We start from the raw sequence: 19,368 nt of genomic DNA, 5'->3' as shown, positions 1-19,368 counted from the left end.
ATCTTAAGCAGGCTCTTTGAGGAGTCTGGAGCCCGACTCAGGGCTCATCTGGGATCATGACTTGGGTCAAAATCAAGAGTCGGATGCTCAACTGACTGAGCCAGCTAGGTACCCCAAGGGTGGCTATTAATCCATATTCTTGATTATATACCCTAAGGAGCACAGCTTTCCCTTCTTGCCCATTGACAATGCCCCTCCCAGCAGAAAACAGCACATTCCATCCCTGGCACCTAAACTCCTGGGCACCTGATGTTGCTGGCTCCCATTGTTTCATTCCAGCACCTCCAAAGGCTCATATGCCTGCATCTCTTTGAGTGTTGATTCTGCCCATGCCACCAAGAAGCTTGCCTTTTCTTGATCGTTTTAGGAGTACATTTTGCTGCCCCTCTTTTCATCTGAGAGATTTCACCATTACTGGTACCAGGCACAGTACCAGTAATCTTACTCTGACTCTTGACTGGGTCTCTGGAACAAATACAATGTCTGGAGCCTCCACATTATGACACTCAGTAGTTGTGTTAGGTATCTGTCTCTCATGGGCAATCTGGGGCCAGAATTTTAATCTCTGTAGATTTCAAGTAACTAAGAGAATAATCAGAAGAAAGACCATCCAGCCAACATTTTAAGTGACCATTGTTGAGAAACAGCTTTTGGAGGCTACCAGAGGTGACCTTTTCTGGATCCAAGGTCTAAATCAAAGGATAACTTTCAGCCTTGTCTAACTGGGGGTAGAGGGGTGGAGGGTAGGGATGTGGGGGGTAGGACAGAATCACTATAAAAGGGTGTTAGCTGGGGCATCTGGGTGGCTCAGTCGGTTAAGTGTCTGACTCTTGGTTTTGGCTCAGGTCATGATCTCATGCTTTTGTGAGTTCAAGCCCTGTGTTGGGCTCCACACTGACAGTGGGGAGCCTGCTTGGGAGTTTCTCTCTCTCTCTCTCTCTCTCTCTCTCTCTCTCTCTGACCTTCCCTGACTTGTGTTGTCTCTCTCTCAAAATAAATAAACTTAAAAAAAAAAAAAGGTGTTAGCAGGAGTTCCTATGTCCCATATTCTTTCACCATAAGATTTATTTCAAACAGAATTTGGACTCGTTGAAGGTTTCAAGGAGATGAAATGACAGGAATTAACCTGAGACCAGCCACAGCTAGATTCACAGCCTCATCTCCATCTCTCAGAGCAGGTAGAGAGGGGTCAAACTGGTTAGAGCTCCATGCACTAAGCAGAGTGGAAAGAGGAATCTCCCCAAGCTAGACACTGATATTTAACTTCACCAGTGTTGCTTTATTTTTGTCTGAAGGCAGCAGGACGGACAGATACTTGGAAGGGGTTCTCAGAGGGCTTGAATCATTTGTCGGTCACCCAGGGTTTGCTGTTGTTAATATTGTTGTTGTTTGTTTGCTTTGCTGCCTTCCTGACATCTGGTCAATACCTGAAAAATGGCCCATGTGGGTGTGAATTACTCTAGTGCTGACACCCACTGGGCATGTGTGTCCTGCCGTGTCTTTAGCATGCTGGTGAACTGCTATGCCTCCTCTTTCTGACTTCCAACAGCACTTGCATTGGCTCCTTAACCATCCTACGTGGGACCTGTAGGAGACCAGAGAATTCAAGAGCTACCTCACTGGGAAGAGGTTAAACAAAAAGGCACCATTTCCCTTCTCCCTCTTGCCATATTCTTTCCACGCTGATTTTGTTGTAAGGCTCATTCTAAGTTGTGTTAGTAGTAAGTTACTAGACCCAAACATGTTTCTCTAATCAGGGAATTCGGGTGCCTTTTTAATCATTGTGTTTCCCAAGACAATAAATAAGTAGGTTTTTAGGAAGCTCCTGACACTTTCAATACTCAATAGCTAAAGAGGCAACTTAAAAGAAATGAGTCTTAAAAGCAACCCAACATGGGCAGTGCCCAAGAGGTGACAAGACCACAACAAGAAAAGAATTGGTGTGGCTTTGGCAGCACATACGTTAAAATTGGAAGAATACAGGGATCAGCATGGTCCCTGTGCAAGCATGACATGCAAATTTGTGAAACGTTCCATATTACAAAAAGAAAGGGATTCAGCTTTTCCAAGAGTTAAACTGTAAATCCAACGTAGAGGAAAATAGAATGATTGAGGGCAACACGGCCTCAAAACACCTGCAAGATTTTGTGAACCTGAGTGACTTTGTTGTCATAGGATATAGGGTATTAACAGCCAAATTCTTCATCATGAACCGAGCTACTGATGTTCTGATTTTTTTTACTTTCTTGTGAATTTTCTTAGCACAGGCAGCGTCCTTGAGTGGAATCCTGGCTAGGACATGCTATTTGGCAGTCTGGGGGTTGGTGGGCAGAGGACTATGGTGAGGGCTGCCTTGGGAAGCTGAGGTCAGTCTCTCTGTCCAGGTCATCTGAGCACCCTCCCAGCCACAGCACCATGAGCACTGTGCCAGTAGTTTGGCTTTTTTTGTTGTTTCCTTGGAGCATGCATTGTTACCTATGGGGTCAGAGAGGCAGATGTGGGAGAAGGAGACCAGGCAGTTCTCTGAGTTGGTATAGAGTGTTAACATTCTCAAAGCACGTTCAATAATCCTGTGCGACAGGCAGAGGTCACTAGCATAATAGCCACTGTGGCCCTTGCAGCAGTGAGGTAGAAAGTGCTATCACATATGCCTGCGTTATCACAATACTTTTCTTGAAAAGGCTGCAGGTCACCTAGTGTAATCCTTCCCAGTTACGGATGAGGACATGCAGGTGGACAGACCTACTGAACTGGGCCTAAGGTTGCCCAGCTCCCTGGTGGTCACGCAAGGACTAGAATCCTGGTCCTGACTAGGTGTACATCTGTGCCTGTCCCAACACTCAGAAAAGCCTTGTGACAGAAATGAAAGAGTGGCCCAACTCCCAAAGAACATCTCAGTCCAAAACGGCCCAGCTCCTTGCCACTGTTAGAAAAGATTTTCTTTTGCAAGGTTGTTCATGAAACCATCATATTAACACCTGGATCCTTTCTCAAAATACCAGAGACAGTCTCTCAAATCTATGGATACCTTGATACTTTGATAAGTATAGTTTGTTCTTTTTTCTTAAATTGTGAGATAGAGCATACATACAGGAGAGTGCATTTATGTGCGGTTTAAAGACTAATTATAAAGACCGATTATTAATTCTGTTTAAGAAACAGAATATTGGGGCACCTGGGTGGTTCAGTCGGTTAAGTGTCCAACTTTGGCTCAGGTCATGATCTCACAATTCGTGAGTTCGAGCCCTGCATCGGGCTCTGTGCTGACAGCTCAGAGCCTGGAGCCTGTTTCAGATTCTGTCTCCCTCTCTCTCTGCCCCTCCCCTGCTCTCTCTCTCTCTCTCTCTCTCAAAAACAAATAAGCATTACAAAAATTAAAAAAAAAAGAAACAGAATATTAATAGCATTCCAGACTCACCCTCATTCACCCCCCGCCATCACAACCCTCATCTCCTCCTTGGAGGTAACCACAATCCTGCTTCTATGATCATTGTTTTCTTGCTTTTCTTACTTTTCTTATTTTGCCCTTCAGAAAACCCTGAGCCAGGAGTTATGACAACCAAGCCCAAGCTCTGCTACTTTCGTGGCAGGGGCAGGATGGAGTCGATCCGCTGGCTGCTGGCTGCAGCTGGAGTGGAGGTTGGTTCCTTCCTGGGAAAAGGAAGGAGGGTAATTTGGGTGGGCTGGAGTGGTCCTCTTCCCCACTTCATAATTCAGGGTGGTCTTTAGAGATGGATCCACTTTTTCCCTTTCCATCTGTCTTCCTTTGTAAGAGGTGAGGGAGGGATCATAGTCCTCTGTTTAAGCAGGGTTGGGAGGGTGGAAGTGTAGGGAGGTGTTCTGGAAACTTTGTAGGGGCAGAGAGATCATGATGACTCATAAGACAAAGGAGAGAGAGGAGACCCACATCTGCATCATTGTTTTCACTGGAACGAACTGATTTCCTGGGGTCTTTCCAGCTTTGGCCTGGCACCATGTTCTACCCATGGCTACCCACTGAAACCTTACCTCCAGCTGCAATCTGGTCTCCTCTTGAGCCCAGCAAAGTCTGCCCCACTTGGATCTGTCCTTAATTCTGAATTCCTTAACCACTGACTTTTCCATAGATTTTCACAAGTGCTTTGAAACTGTTTGGTTTCATGCAGGTGTAGACTTCCTTTTCCCTCTTTGAATGCCATCTTCTTTAAAACAAGGACTCACGTATGACCTTCTTTGTTTTGTTCACCTTATCCTACCCCCATCTCAAGTCTTAGGGACAAAAAGTCCCTCTTTCCCGCTGAAGCTTCAGAGATTCCATCAGTAAATGATAACCCCACCTGAGTAATAATCTTCAGATCCCTTTCATTGAATGTACAAGTATCGAAGAGAAATTTAATTTGACCTGATACAGAGGGAGAATGGCACAGAAGAGAGAGAAGAAGGGAAAGAGAGGAATAGGAGAAGGGAAATTATTGGGGGAAGTTAGAGAAAAGGACAAGAATTTGGAGAGAAAAAAGAGCTAATGTGAAGAAAAGGAAATAATATGAACGGGGCTGGAGATATCCTGTTAAGTAGACAAAACCCCTAAAGGGATGCCAGTCCCGTGCCCCCTACACACACACATGCTGGCAGAATTTTCAGCTGTGTCTAAATTGGTAACTTTGTGGTTCCTTTTAAAATTTTCATTCTGGGGGCACCTGGCTGGCTTAGTCAGTGGAGCTTCTGACTCTTGATCTTGGGGTTGTAAGTTCGAGCCCCACATTGGGTGTAGAGAATACTAAAAAATAAAATCTTTGTTGCTGTTGTTGTTTATTTATTTGAGAGAGAGAGAGAGAGAGAGAGAGAGAGAGCACTACCACAAGCAGGGGAGGGGCAGAGAAAGAGGGAGCCAAAGGCTGAGCTGTCAGTGCAAAGCCTGACTTGGAGCTCCAACACATGAACTGTGAGATCACGACCTGAGGCATCCAGGCACCCCTACTTAAAAGTGAAATCTTGGGGTGCCTGGGTGGCTCAGTCGGTTAAGCATCCGACTTCAGCTCAGGTCATGATCTCACAATTCGTGAGTTTGAGCCCTGCATTGGGCTCTGTGCCGACAGTTCAAAGCCTAGAGCCTGCTTCAGACCCTGTATCTCCCTCCTTCTGCCCCTCCCCTGCTCATGCTCTGTCTCTCTCTCAAAAATAAACATTAAATTTTTTTAAAAAAATAAAATCTTAAAAAAAGTAAATAAAAATAAAATTTTCATTCAGGAAGCCATTGGACATTTTATACTGTGAACATTTCTCTCTCTCTCTCTCTCTCTCTCTCTCTCTCTGAGGACATTAAAGTTATAACAATGTTTCTTTTATCTAGTTTGAAGAAGAATTTATTGAAACAACAGAACAATATGAGAAGTTTTAGAAGGGTGAGCCTAGATTTATCCAAAGCTATATTACTAGAAAAAAAATTGTTTCTGGAAATATTCATTTCAATACAGGAACACAAAACTCTACAGTGACAACTATGAGGACAAGGACTGCTAACACTGATTGAATGCTCACTGTATCCCTGTCATAGAGCTAAATTTATCATCTGCATTTCTCCTTAGACTTCATAAAAGCTTATCAAGTAGACTATGACCCTGACCTCAATTAGATATGATAGCATGGCTAACTGAGCTAATTGGTTCAATACTCCCCACCCCACTAAAGAATCCTTTTAGAATTCTTAAATACTGATCCAGTGGGTTGAAGGGGAGGGAGTAAAAGGGAAGAGGAATTTGACCAAAGATATTCTTTAGTTCTCATGGCTCATATCCACTTCCTCTTAATGGTTTCAGCAGGTTAACAGACACCATTTTTTATCAGGTTACAATTATAGAACCAAGACTACAGAAAAGATCAAAATTTGATTACATTTGGAAGAAGTCCTTCATCCTTACAATGCCCTAGAAAAGTCTCTCACACCAAGACAAAAGACTAGTACTTTCACAGAGCTTCTTAAACTTCTAACCGCCACAAAGTTATTTTCCTTATCTAAGGAAACCTGGATGTTCCCATTATTGCTGATAAAGTCATGAAATGAACACAAATTATTTTTTGAAAAAATGTTCAACTAGTAATCAGCAGACCTACCATTTACAAACTGTATGACTGCAGAAGGCCTTTAACTTCTCTGCGTCCTTTCTCCTTACCATAAAATAAAAATAATCTCTGTGGTCACAGATGCAGGATGCCAGTAGATCTCATTAAATGGGGAAGGCCAGCTAACCCCTCCCCAGTTCTTGTCCAGAAACTTTAATAAATCCCTGAACCTCCTCTTCCTCGTTATTTCTGCCCTACTCCACCCCAAACAAGGCCAGTCACTGGTACGTAGTAGGGAGTAAATACATATGTATTGAATAAGTAAATGAAATGTATCTTCAGAAACTCTTCCATGATCATTCTGGCAGGAAGTCCTCCCTAACAGCCTAGGAGATCTTCCATTCCTCTCTGAGTCTGTGATGCTACTCTTGTGCTTCTGACACCCTCCTGGGCATTACTATTATTAGTGAATAAGAGGCAGAAAAGGACAGCAGAGAGGGCCCTCGGCAGAGAGTCGGGAGACATACTTCTGTTGGTTTAGCTGTCTCCTATGAGTGTGAGCAAGTCACGTTTGCCCTCTTGGCCTCCATAGTGCCATAGTCTATAATATGAATGAACTAAATGATTGCAAAGATCCTTCCCTGCACTGTTGATCCTAGATTTTTAAAAATCCTTCTGAAGAAGATCATCAGTTCCTAGAAGCATGGATCATTTTTAATGGACTTCTGCATCCTTAAAAGCAGTAGCACAGAGACCAGTTTGGATGATCATTCAGTGTTAGACAAATGTAGCACTATCTTTAGGAAGTGGAGATTTTTCAGTCTCTCCATTAATAATTGTACTAATATTTCCAAGGCATGGTCACAAGCATGATTTTATTCCTGCTCAAGGAAACCCTACAATGGGCAAGACAATACTGCTACAGATCAGAAAATAGGTTTAGGGAAGACAGAGACTTGCCTGAATCATCCAACTAAATAGGGACACTGGCTCCCTGAAAAGTTCCTGTGGTGGTTTTCTCTCCACCATCTTCTACTGTCTCTCATTAAAGCAAGCAGCAACAATATTGGAAACTAGGGAAATTCATTATGGTCTTTGCCAATGCACTAGTGAAGTCTGGTTCCTATTCTAGATAAAGTTCCTTATTCTCAGCAATGTGCAGGTAGTAAAAGAAATTTAAAGGCTATGTATTTCTTCAAGACCCTATCCTATGAAAAGAGTACTAATTATAGTACACCTTTAAATGCACTTTTATAGGCAGTCACTCACAATGAAGAAAATTTAATTTTACTGAACACTGATTATTGACAGTATTCAGTGCTTTTTTAAAGCTATCTCATTTAATCTTTTCAAAAATCCTGCTTGATAGGTATTATTACTGTTTTAGAGAAAAGGAAGCTGAAGCTCAGGTAGGTCATTTGCTTAAAGACACATGGCTGGGGAGGGCTAAAGCTGGCATTTGGACCCAGTATTCCTGGGTTCTTGTTGTCACATCTGTCCTGCTGCTGTGTAGACCTGGAGTGATACCTGATGTGCTTTTCAAAGAATTCAGGCTCCCAGCCTCCAGCCCTGAATCAGAATTATCTGGGGAGTGGGTGAGTATTTTTAACAACCCATCTCCCTGAGATGATTTTCATAGTATTTATATTATAATACAGTCATAGTAAATGTATAGTGTCTTAAATAGTTGTGATTAACCAATGCACAAAAATGCATGAAACCATCAAGCGAGTCTCAGATTTTCCATAAAGCAAATGGTAGGAATTTCCTCAACAACTGGCATCGTTAGCTCACCACTTTGGATGAAAACTAAAAACTACTCAACAAAATTAGAAGGGACCCTCCTGAAGGCTTACCACAACCATGGAAGGAGAGTACCCTAACCTCTCTTTGCTCAATCCATAGATGGACGCCTGCTATTTGGCCAAGTGCCTATGGTTGAAATTGATGGAATGGTGCTGACACAGACTAGAGCTATCCTCAGCTACCTTGCTGCCAAGTACAACTTGTATGGGAAGGACCTGAAGGAGACAGTCAGGTACCACAGTGTTCATGTCTGTACTTGACTCTTATCCAAGCTCTGTAGTTTTGCACCAGCTGAAATTCAGTTCAGATGTAGACTTTCTGCCTGGGCTAGGAGGAGAAGGCAAGGGGAACAAAGGGGAGATGCTCTTGCTATACCCACATGTGCTGTGCATAACTCTGAATACTCCAGGTTTCCCCTTTTACTACTCATGGTGGTCTGCATTCAACATTCGTATCCTCTCCCCACTCCTCACAGAATAGGTTCTCATAAAATGACCTAGTAAACTTCATTCTATGTAAGGTGGAAATGACTGATTCAGCAAACACTGAGCATTGTATCAATGATCTATTACCACAAATACTGTTGTAAAACATACCACAGTGACTTAAATCAGTAGGCATTTATTCTTCGTCACCAGTCTATATGTCACGTGGGCATTGGCATATCTGGGCCAGGCTTGACTCCTCTTGGCTGGACTTACTCATTATGTCTGTAGTCAACCAGTAGGCAGTCAGGGGGCTCTGGTTTAGGGTGCTGACTGTCCACTGAGGGGTAAATGGGCCATGTGTCTCTCATTCTCTCATGCCAAGTTTGTTCTTGGAGCAGCTAGGGAGGGTTCTAAGAGAGAGTAAAAGCGTACAAAGCTTCTTAAGTTCTAGGCTCAGAACTGGTCATCAGTTCCACCTCATTCTATTTGTCAAAGCAAGTCATGAAGTCATTCCAGAAAACAGACCACAACTAATGATGGAAGGGACTGTCAAGTTTTATCACAATTACTGAACGGTGAAGTTTTGTGTCCATTGTTTTGCACATATATACCACAAGCATCTACTCCATGCTGGGCACTGTGTGCTAGGCTTGGCTGAGGATGGCTGGATTATTACTCCCAGGAATACATAGTTCAGCTTCACATGAGATAAGTAAACTACAGACAAAACAAAGACTTATAACTATAAAGGTTTTATCTGTATTTGGGGTCAAAGGGCCATTTCAGTGGTCCTTGAAATCTTATCCCCACAAGCATGAACACTATGGGGTGGTCCATACATATACAGAGAAGACATGGTAGGACAAAGGCCTAAGTTCAATTGTTCAGAAGAAGGAGAGAGAGTATAACATAGGAATGAAAAAGTCCATAACCAGAAGCAGCGCACCCAACTCTTCTTTAGATCCACCTTTAAAATGAATTTAGTCATCCTAACTTGCAGTCCCAAAGGTTTATGGGAAGAGAAGCAATTTCAAACAGTGTATGAAAAGCATCCTTTTGTAACAATGTAAATGAGTAATACTATGCAAAAGCAATCTGTTTCTCACTGTTTTGATGCATGTGTTTGTTTTTTACAATTAAAGGTGACAGGCTACATGACAATCGAACATGTAAGAAAAACGATTTGTAATTCAGATAGGACAACAAAGTAAATTATGTTTTTATATATGTTGAAAATAGAAAGAGATGATCACTGAACCAAATCTGTTGGGCAGTTAGCATATAGTGGGGGATACACAGACACACAACCCTTAATGGTTGCAAACTGGTTGTAGAGAGAACTTGCACAGCATAACTGCACCAATAGTCTAATGAATGATGGTCATATATCTACCATTCTTAGTTTTTTTAACCTTTTTTTTTTTTTTTTTTTTTGCATTTGTCAATGCAAGGGAAAATTTTAGAGAATGAATCAAGGTATTTGTCTGATCTGACTAGGAAAGCAAACGTTTCCTTCTCAGTTGCCAGGTCAGGGGAAGACCTGCTAAATTATGCATCTTTCCTAAACAACTGAAGAGGTTCTGGTGCTAATAGTTTCGCACTTCCGGTAAACTTCATTCAGTTGGGTTTTTAAAACCACAATAATCTATTTATTTATTTATGGCAGATATCAACTTAGAGGCACTTATTAATTTTTTTCACACATCCCTTCATTCAATAAACATTTCCAGAGACGCTAGTATACCCTGGTCACTAGGATGGCTCTGTTGGCAGAAATCATTCCTGAGCATGGAATCTTAAGGGAGGGGGCATGAAAAGTCATTTGCCCCAATATTGATCTGCGCCACCACTGTGGCGAATTAGGGAATCCCATACTGAAAGGGTCGCGTCGGAATAAGAGTCAACACGCTGTTTTGTCAGGATCAACATGTACGCTGACGGCACCCTGGACCTCATGATGATGACCGCGCTGGCTGCGTTCAAACCCCCTGAGGAAAAAGAGGAGAATCTTACTTTAATCGTGAAGAAAGCTAAGACCCGTTACTTCCCCGCCTTTGAAAAGGTAGGGGAGGAGCAATCCACTTTGGACCTCACTGAGGCCTTATCCTGGCGGGCCAGACGTGCCAGGGTGCTCTCGCGAGAGGCAGGGTCGCCCTTCGCGACGGCTGCGCGCGCAGGTCCTGCTAGTGGAGTAGGGGGCGGGGCTGGCATTATCAAGAGGCCTGCCGGTACCCATTCCCACGCCAGAGGGCAACTGGGGGCGGGGCGGACGAGAACTGGGAAGCCGAGCGCGGGCAAGGCAAGTTCCCACCTGCACTTGCAGGATGCAGGCATTCCGGACTTACTTCCTGTTGCTAAGAAGACTATTTCAGGCGTGAATATCTGTTAAAAATGTTAAAAAGACAGAAGCTGTGGTAGAGCTTTACTGCACCTGGAGCAAAACTTTAATAAGGGTTACGTAATTATGGAACCTCTAACAAAACTGAATGGGAATAAGCCAAATGCAATGAAAGGTACAGCGTTTCTGTTCTGAATTTTTAAGAAGCCATCAGCCCAAGGCATCTTCACCTTAAATTTCCTGTCAGATGTTTCTTTACGTGTAATTCTGGTGGGTAATCATGCCTCAGTAAAAAGATAAGGTCTCTTAAAGTTACAACTTTTCCGAAGTCATTTTGGAGTGAATCATTAGGAATGTCCTGGAAATACATCTGGTAAGGTACCATGTATGCATAGGGTTCCATAAATAAAGGCTTGTCAGACAGAAGAATTCTGTGGTATTTCTCCTCAGTCTTAGTCTTGGGGAAAGAATGATTTATTACTGATTAAACCACAATGAAGGATTCTGCCAGTACCTCAGAACTAGACAAGCAAGCTCCTCTTTATCTGGAACAATGTACAGTGTTGTTGAAATGCCTTTCATGTAAAAAAAAAAAACAAAACAAAACTAGTGTGATTACTTGAATTATAATGTTAAATGGACATTATCATACTTAACAGATTTTGAAATCTGTGTGGCCTAATCCAGTACTCCTCAAAACACTTAAAATAATGTATTTGTTCAAATCAGGATCAGACTCAAGTTTATCTGAAACTAATGTAACATTGTGTGTCAACTGTATTTCAATTAAAAAAAAAATAACCCCGAAAACAAAGAAACAAAAAAATCCTCAAATTCATTCTCTGTCATTAGTCAATTACATTTTTAAGCTTCTTTTAATCTATAAGGTCCCTTCCTCTTTTTTTTCTATTTTTTAAATATTTATTTATTTTGAGAGACAGAGTGCACAAGGGAGGGGGGCAGAGACAAAGAGAATACCAGGCAGGCTGCCTGCTGTCATCACAGAACCCAACTCGGGGCTGGATCTCATGAACCATGATGTCATGACCTGAGCCAAAATCAAGTTGAATTGGACACTCAACTGACTGAGCCACTCGGGCTCCCCTTTTTCTCCCCTTCTATTCCTCTTGTATTTATCTTGTCAAATTTCCCATAGCCTGGATTTTACTAAATGCAGCATACTCCTTTATTCTCTAAAATTCCTGTCAATTGGAAGTTAGAATTAGAAGCCTAATCGTGTCCAGATGTGATTATTTTGGCCAGACTGTCATAGGTGATGTTGTGAAGGTCATTAGGAAGCAGACATTATCTGGTTTTCCCTCTTCTTACAACTAAATGTGACTGATGATTAATGCCTAGACCCACTGATTTATTGGTGAATGCAAAATACTGACACCCAAATCTGTTAACCCCTCTTCATTTATTAGCTGGAATACTTTCTATAAAATGAATCTTCCCCATCATAATATATTTAGTTACTTTGGGGTGTGGTTTATATTAGGAAAGGAGGATAAATCCTTGATTCTTGCTCTGTGTTCACTGCTTTTCAAAATGAGTTAGTTACCTAGCATCTTCAAAGGGGACTAATGAGTTTATTGATTTTTTCCTTCTTGTTTTTGTTCTTTAAATAACATGATGATACTGTTTATTGCCATGAATTTGAACATTGGCTGTGCTTTGATTAATGTTAGAGCTCTTCTTCTTTTCTTTTTTTTTTTTTTTTTTGAGTATGGGGTGCCTGAGTGGCTCAGTCAGTTAAGCATCCGACTCTTGGTTTCAGCTCAGGTCATGACCTTGTGGTTCATGGGATTGAGCCCCATATCAGGCTCTGTGCTGACAGCTGGCAGCCTGCTTGGGATTCCCTCTGTCCTCTCTCTGCCCCTCCCCCATGCATGCACATGTGCACATGCATGCCCACATGCGCGCTCTCTCTCAATAAATAAATTTTTAAAAATACATAAATAAAGTAAATTTGAGTATAGTTGACACACAATGTTACATTAGTTTCAGTAATTATGGAAGTGATTATAGAAGCTCAAGTGTCTTATCTTTTGGACAGTGGTAGCTTGGTCAAGTTTGCTTCTGGTTTTTGACATGGTCCCAGCAATCTTTGATTCCTCCCTTTTTTTTTTTTTTTCGGTCTGAAGAATCTCCCTCTTTTTTTTTTTTAATTTTTTAATTTTACTTAAATCCAAGTTAGTTAACAAGAATGTCCTTCTTTTTGAAAAGATTCTGGAAAATCCTCCACCAAATAATAGGGAAAATGGCTTCCTCCCTATTCTCTCTGTTCTGTCCTTCTGGGCTCCTCTTAGACTTAGGTTGGAGCTTCCTTCTTTATTACATGTCTCTTAACCTCTCTCTCATATTTTCAGTATCTTTATTTCTGTGGGTTTCCTCAGATCTTTATGCCAAATTACTTATTTTTTTTCAATTTCTCTATTGAATATTTTTATACCATTTATATTTTTCATTTAATAATATTTATTTCTTTTTCAAACCCATATGCTCTTTTTTTTTTTCCACATGCCTTCCTCCCCCATTTTCTCTTTGAACATTTTAAGCATTTTTAACTCCTTAAAGAGTCCACTCTTGAGGTACCTAGGTGGCTCAGTCAGTTGAACATCTGACTTCAGCTCAGGTCATGATCTCATGGTTCATGAGTTCGAGCCCTGCATTGGGCTCTGTGCTGACAGCTCAGAACCTGAAGCCCGCTTCAGATTCTGGGTCTCCCTCTCTCTCTGTTCCTCCCTTGCACTCTCTCTCTCTCTCTCAAAAATAAATAAAGATTAAACAAAAAATTTTAAGAGTCCACTCTTACATTTGGCTCTGTGACCCAAAATTCTTCTTTGTCAGTGTGCTGCCTCTGTCTTATAAAAGAGTTATCTCAAGTACAAATCATGTGCTTTATAACTTGTGTCTGTGAGCTTGTCTTCTGCAGGAATCATTTTCCATATATTTGGCATATTTGATATATTCCATCAACTGTTTTTATGTTTGCCATGGCTGGAATACTCTAGAATTCACTGATTCTAGTCATTTTATTCATCCATACTAATACTTTATTTTTATTCATGTATCACAGGAAGAGATGTGGTGCCTGAATTTATCTTTGTTCCTTACCTATGGAGTAAACCCATATTTTGTACATCTGCCACTCAAAGCTACACCTGAGGGATTTTTATATTCACTTTTCATTGGATAGTAAGAAGGCTCAGGTTTGGGCTTCTGATATCCCATTGATGATTTATTTCTACTTGTGGGATAGTAGCCAGATTCTAGTTAATCATGACCTTAGTGTCTCCCTATACTAGTGGGTTCAGTTTTACTTAACCAGCTCTAAGCTTATAAGAGAGAACTCCGTTCTAACACTTTACTACCCCAAATAACTTGATAATCACTGACAATTTTCCAACAATATTGTGCCAATTTGCAGCAGGTTTAAGAGTGTTTAAGAGTTGGTTTTATCTGACCATTTCTAGCATTCTTGGAGATTATCAAGAAAAAGATTCTTTAGTACGTATGATCTTTACAAAAGAGTCCCTGCTTTTATAAGTGTTTAGCCAGGCAAAATAGTCTTTACTTTTATATGATATTCTTTGTCATCTTTCTTTCTGTAGATTTTGAATGACCACGGAGAGGATTTTCTCGTTGGCAACAAATTCAGTTGGGCAGACATACAACTGTTGGAAGCTATTTTAATGGTGGAAGAACTCGATGCTTCTGTTCTTTCTGACTTCCCTCTACTGAAGGTAGTGTATTAATATCCACACGAAGCCCAAGAAAAAGTGAATAGAAACAAAGACTAAAACAAAATGTATCTCCAGGTCATCTTAAAAGAAGACTGCTTAAAAAAAATTTTTTTTAATGTTTATGTATTTTTGAGAGAGAGACAGAGGATGAGTAGGGGAGGGGCAGAGAGAGAGGGAGACACAGAATCGGAAGCAGGCTCTAGGCTCTGGCCTGTCAGCACAGAGCCTGATGCGGGGTTCAAATTCATGAGCTGTGAGATCATGACCTGGCCTGAACTCTGAGGCCTAACTGACTGAGCCACACAGGGGCCCCAGGCATCTGATTCTTGATTTCAGCTCAGATCATGATTTCGCAGTTCATGAGATCAAGCCTCACATCGGGCTCCATGCTGCCAACTGCTAATGCTTGGGATTCTCTCTCTCCCTCTCTTTTTTTGCCCCTCCCCTTTTTTCCCTTTAAACTAAACAACACATTCTAGAGCTCTTTCCCTGTCAATACAGGGGTCTTCCTCTTCTTCTTATATATTATATCATTTTAAATTACTGAACTATATACTTTGTAGGGATGTACCATAGTTTATATAACCAGTTTTCTGTTCTTGGAAATATAGGTTATTTCTGACTTTTCACTGTGCTAACATTCTTATCATTATTTCTTCACTCATACGTTATGTTATTTCTTTGCTCACCCTTATAAGAAATTCCTAGAACAGGAATCAGTAGGTCAAAGAGTATGAATTTTTTAGAGTTTTTAATATGAACCTCTTTGAGACAATGATTTTTTATTTTTTCAATTTTTGAGAGAGAGAGTGTGGGGGGGGGGAGGGGCAGAGAGAGAGAGGGACAGAGAGAATCTTAAGCAGGCTCCATGCCCAGCATGGGGCCCAACATGGGGGCTCCATCTCACGACCCTGGGTTCATGACCTGAGCCGAAATCAAGAGTCGGACACACTGACTGAGCCACACATGCACCCGAATGATTGTTTAACAAAACAGTTTATTCAGGCTAAACATACTAGCAATTGTATTACCATCCTGGGAACATCCAGCAAACAGGCCTTAAGAATTAATTCAGATTCAACACACTGAGCTCCATAAGCTGGCAGCCTAAGCACTCTCCTCCCATGACAAAGTTATGATTTTCTTAAAGGTTGTGGCTGCTATGGAGGCTTTCATTTTACTGGTTCTCATTTCAGGCATTTAAAGCAAGAATCAGCAACATCCCTACAATTAAGAAGTTCCTGCAGCCTGGGAGTCCGAGGAAGCCGCCCCCAGATAGCCACTATGTGGAGGTAGTCAGGGGCATCCTGCAGTTCTGATGAAAGTAGGTCTTACAGTGGCAAACAGCCATGATCCAGTTGCAGGATCAGTAAGGGCTGCTGCAAACTGAAGCAAACTATAGATTCTAGGAGTTAAGTGTCTGAAAAGAACAAAACCATACTACTAGGAACAGCAAACACTGATTAAATGCAATACGAAACCATTCTGATGTGTGAAATTTTTTTAAGCTTGTCGATTGTGGATGATGGTTACAACCTTTATGAAATCAGTATTGTGTGTAAATAAATAGGAGGCAGTATGGGGCTCCTGGATGTTTCAGTTGGTTGAGCATCCGACTTCGGCTCAGGTCATGATCTCGTAGTTCATGAGTTCGAGCCCTGCATCAGGCTCTGTGCTGACACCTCAGAGCCTAGAGCTTGCTTCTGAATCTGTGACTCCCTCTTTCTCTGCCCCTCTACTGCTCATACTCTGTCTCTAAAAAAATAAATAAATGTTAAAAAATGTTGTTTTTTTTAAAATAAGAGGCAGTGTGTATTTAGGGCAGCGGCCTACATAAGGCACTGTTTTCGCTGTCTGTACCAAGATCAGGACCTCTGTTGGAAGAGTGAACAGAGAGATTTGGGGGCCAGGATCTCTCCAACACCCACACTGACGCTGAGTACTTGGGTTAGATAAAAAGTGGCAAATGTCAAATCAGGAGTGACATGATGGCTGATGCTAGTGAATCCTAAGAGGAAGGATGGGGGACAGAGAATGTCCAGGGAACATCATTCTGTGGCCCCAAAAAGAACTTGGACAATTAGACAACCCTATTCCCCCTAACAGAGCCTCCTTAGTCTGGGTTTTGCTTTGCTGAAACAATTCCAAGTAAGACTAAGATTAAGATGTAACCGATGAATATTTGTACAAACTGACCCAAAGATTCCCTGTCCTTGATAAACATGCTTTAAGTGTATCTAATGCATTCCCAAGTTGGGTAATTTGGAACTCAGCTCCACATCAGGACCCTGTTTGGTGGGGGATGGAGCAGCTGTCCAGGGTGATCTTACAGGCACGGTGGTGCTTTCCAATGGGCGGTCTGTGGTCTGGAGCAGGGCTTCTGTCAATGCTTTGAGGTACATGACTCTACCAGCTCTAAACTGCTGCTGGGCCATCCTGCCCAAGCCACACACTTGATCAGCTTCTGAGTATGTATCCAGGTACGTGTCCTTGTGAAATGACTTAATGGCTCACCAGACTTCATGCCACCTGAAGGGCACCACAGGGCATCCCTACACTGTACCTCATCTCTCCATTTTACCTCCCCAACTCAGATGACAGATTGGTCAACAGAGTTATAACCACGTAGACCATTCAGCATCCCCCAGCCCAGCCTGTGTATGACCTGAGCTCTTGTTCCCAACGTAGTCAAATCCCAACCTGGGGATTCTCATTTAGCTAATTGCCCTGTCTCATTCCCCACTCTGGCAAGGCCATGGTCACTACCAGATGATGAATCAGAGTGGGAGAAAAGACTTCTCACAGGGAAACTCTGCCCTTCTCTCTGTGGGATGACTTTTTCCTCTGACCTCCGCCAAAGCCAAGAGTCTGACCTGACAGAAATTAAGTGAGGAAAGGAAAAGAACTTATTTTTTCACGATTCAAAATGGTAAGCCAATCTCTTTTTGTTATAATCACATGGTCTTGGTAAATAATTCAAATAGTTTAGAAGGCTTACACAGTGAAAAATAAAATCCTCCCCTCCCTGGATTGTTCTTAAAAACAAGCACTTCCTGGGTCCTCACTCCCTGCCCTGATGTCTCCCTTGAGAACCAAGCACCATGTGGTTGAGTTCCCAAAGCCTTAAGCCTGTGTTGCCCAGGGTCCTACTTCCTGGGTTATGAAAACAAACCCTAGGTCTGACCCCAACCCGGCACATTCTCTGAGCACACCCTAAAGGCAACTAACAAAGGCACATCCAACCAGTGCCAGAGAATGATTCATTATAATACGTACAAGTTGCTGTCTTTCTTGTAATAGTCTTTATCCCTTCATCCTTCCCTATAGGGCTCTCTTTGGGCCAACTGCCTAGCTACCCAAACTAGTAGAGGTAATTCTGGGTGTCCAAGGAAGTGAGCCTCAGAGAGTCTATAGCAGTCAGCAACATTCAAGGCCCCACTTCTCTTCCATCACTAGGGAGTCGTAGCTTTGGACAGAAAAAGATGGGCAAGTGAAGACAGTCAGCTCAGTATACCCGTAGAAAGGGAGGTATAAGGCTTCAAAGGTCCTTGGTCTTCTCTTCCAAAAGATTCTGGGATGAAGACCCTCTAACCATCTTTCTTTGCCCATTTCAAAAGGTTAGCCCTCTGAAAGGTGAGAATTTCTTTCCTTGGTGACTGTGAATCTGTCCTATTTCAGTTAAAGCTTATTTGCTTTGTTTGCTTAGACCTCAGCATACAAAGAATTAAAACCTGGGCAGTGACCCCATAATGACCCTTCCTAACTGGATGTTGATCATTAATCCTCCCTTTGGACTCCAGCTTGGACTTTGCAGCATGGGATTGCTGCATGAGTTTCTCTGATAGGTCCAGAGGGCAAAAAGACACAGCCAGAGATGGTTGTTTCCATTAGCTTGTAAAATTGGGAGAAAGGGGTTTTTTTTTGGTTTTTGGATTTTTTTCATTTGGGGCAGGGGCATGTCAGAGGGTGTAGTTGTAGTTTTTAAGCAAAGAAGGAGGTTTATTAGCTCATACATCTGAAAGAACAAGTATGAATCCAGAGACTTTCAGACCATCAGGATTGCCCATATTTCGCTCTGTGTTGGTCTTAGGTTCTTCCGAGGTTCTGTGATTGGCTCATCCTCATCCCAGGTGGGCCCTGGGGCTGGCGATGCTGCAGCCACAGTGGAACCACAGGGAGGAGGCAAAGGAGGTTCCTTAAAGGAGTGGGCTGGTATTGCAAGGAGGAGAGGGGAGACATGCAGGGCAGACACACCTACAAAGGTTTACTATCTCCCCAGTCTACAGAGAGGGAAAGTGAGGTTCAGCAAGTCTGTTACCCCATACACAAGGCTCCCACTGTGTTGTGCTATACCAGTAGGAATTACCTTCCAGCTTTAGAGATGGGAAAAATTAGACCCACAGAGAGGAGGCAAATTCATTTAAGATCACAAGCTGATGAGTGGCTGAACTGTAGCCCAGACCATGGATCCATGGTCTTTTAAATAGACTGGCAGGAGCCTGGTGTTCATTTTGCGAGATTGAGGAGAGGTAGGAGATAGTCTTTCCTGATTGCTTAAGGAATGGCAGATTTGGACACAGTGTTCCCATGCCTCGCCCTCAGTAGCCATTACAATGCTGAGTCAGTAAATTGTACTTTCTGGTTTTTGTTTTTTTCCCATGGCCCTTTCCATCCAGTATCTATTGGACCCTCCCCCAAACCTTGCAAGGATAAAGCTTCTTTCTTTCAGATTGTAACACTACTGGAACTTGATGATTTTTTAAATTTTTTTATTTTAGAGAGAGACAGTGGATGAGTGGGAGAGAGGGACAGAGGGAAGAGAGAGAATCTTAAGCAGCCTCCAACCTCATCATGGAGCCCAAAGTGAGGCTCGATCCCATGACCATGAGATCATGACCTGAGCTAAAATCAAGAGTCAGATGCTCAACCAACTGAGCCACCCAGGCAACCGATTCTTTTTCTTTCTTTCTTTCTTTCTTTCTTTCTTTCTTTCTTTCTTTCTTTCTTT

At 42.2% G+C, this 19,368-nt stretch overlaps 1 protein-coding gene and 1 non-coding gene across 2 annotated transcripts; both read left to right on the top strand.

The window, feature by feature from the left end:
- The first annotated feature begins 1,942 nt into the window (after positions 1–1,942).
- Positions 1,943–2,043, top strand: LOC125939189 (U6 spliceosomal RNA). The gene has a single exon (XR_007462952.1). It is a non-coding gene; the product is annotated as a U6 spliceosomal RNA (small nuclear RNA).
- Positions 2,044–3,439: 1,396 nt separating this feature from the next.
- LOC125938572 (glutathione S-transferase A4-like) lies at positions 3,440–16,081 on the top strand. The gene is given in 6 exon segments (XM_049653811.1): positions 3,440–3,639; positions 5,330–5,381; positions 7,945–8,077; positions 10,194–10,335; positions 14,229–14,360; positions 15,557–16,081. Coding segments are annotated over 6 exon segments (738 nt in total). The 5' UTR covers positions 3,440–3,483; the 3' UTR covers positions 15,680–16,081.
- The last annotated feature ends 3,287 nt before the right edge of the window (positions 16,082–19,368 follow it).

This window comes from Panthera uncia (assembly GCF_023721935.1).
Source record: "Panthera uncia isolate 11264 chromosome B2 unlocalized genomic scaffold, Puncia_PCG_1.0 HiC_scaffold_24, whole genome shotgun sequence".
Taxonomy (NCBI): domain Eukaryota; kingdom Metazoa; phylum Chordata; class Mammalia; order Carnivora; family Felidae; genus Panthera; species Panthera uncia.
Note: the sequence above shows the minus strand (reverse complement) of the source record. Positions and strands in the feature narration are given on the sequence as shown.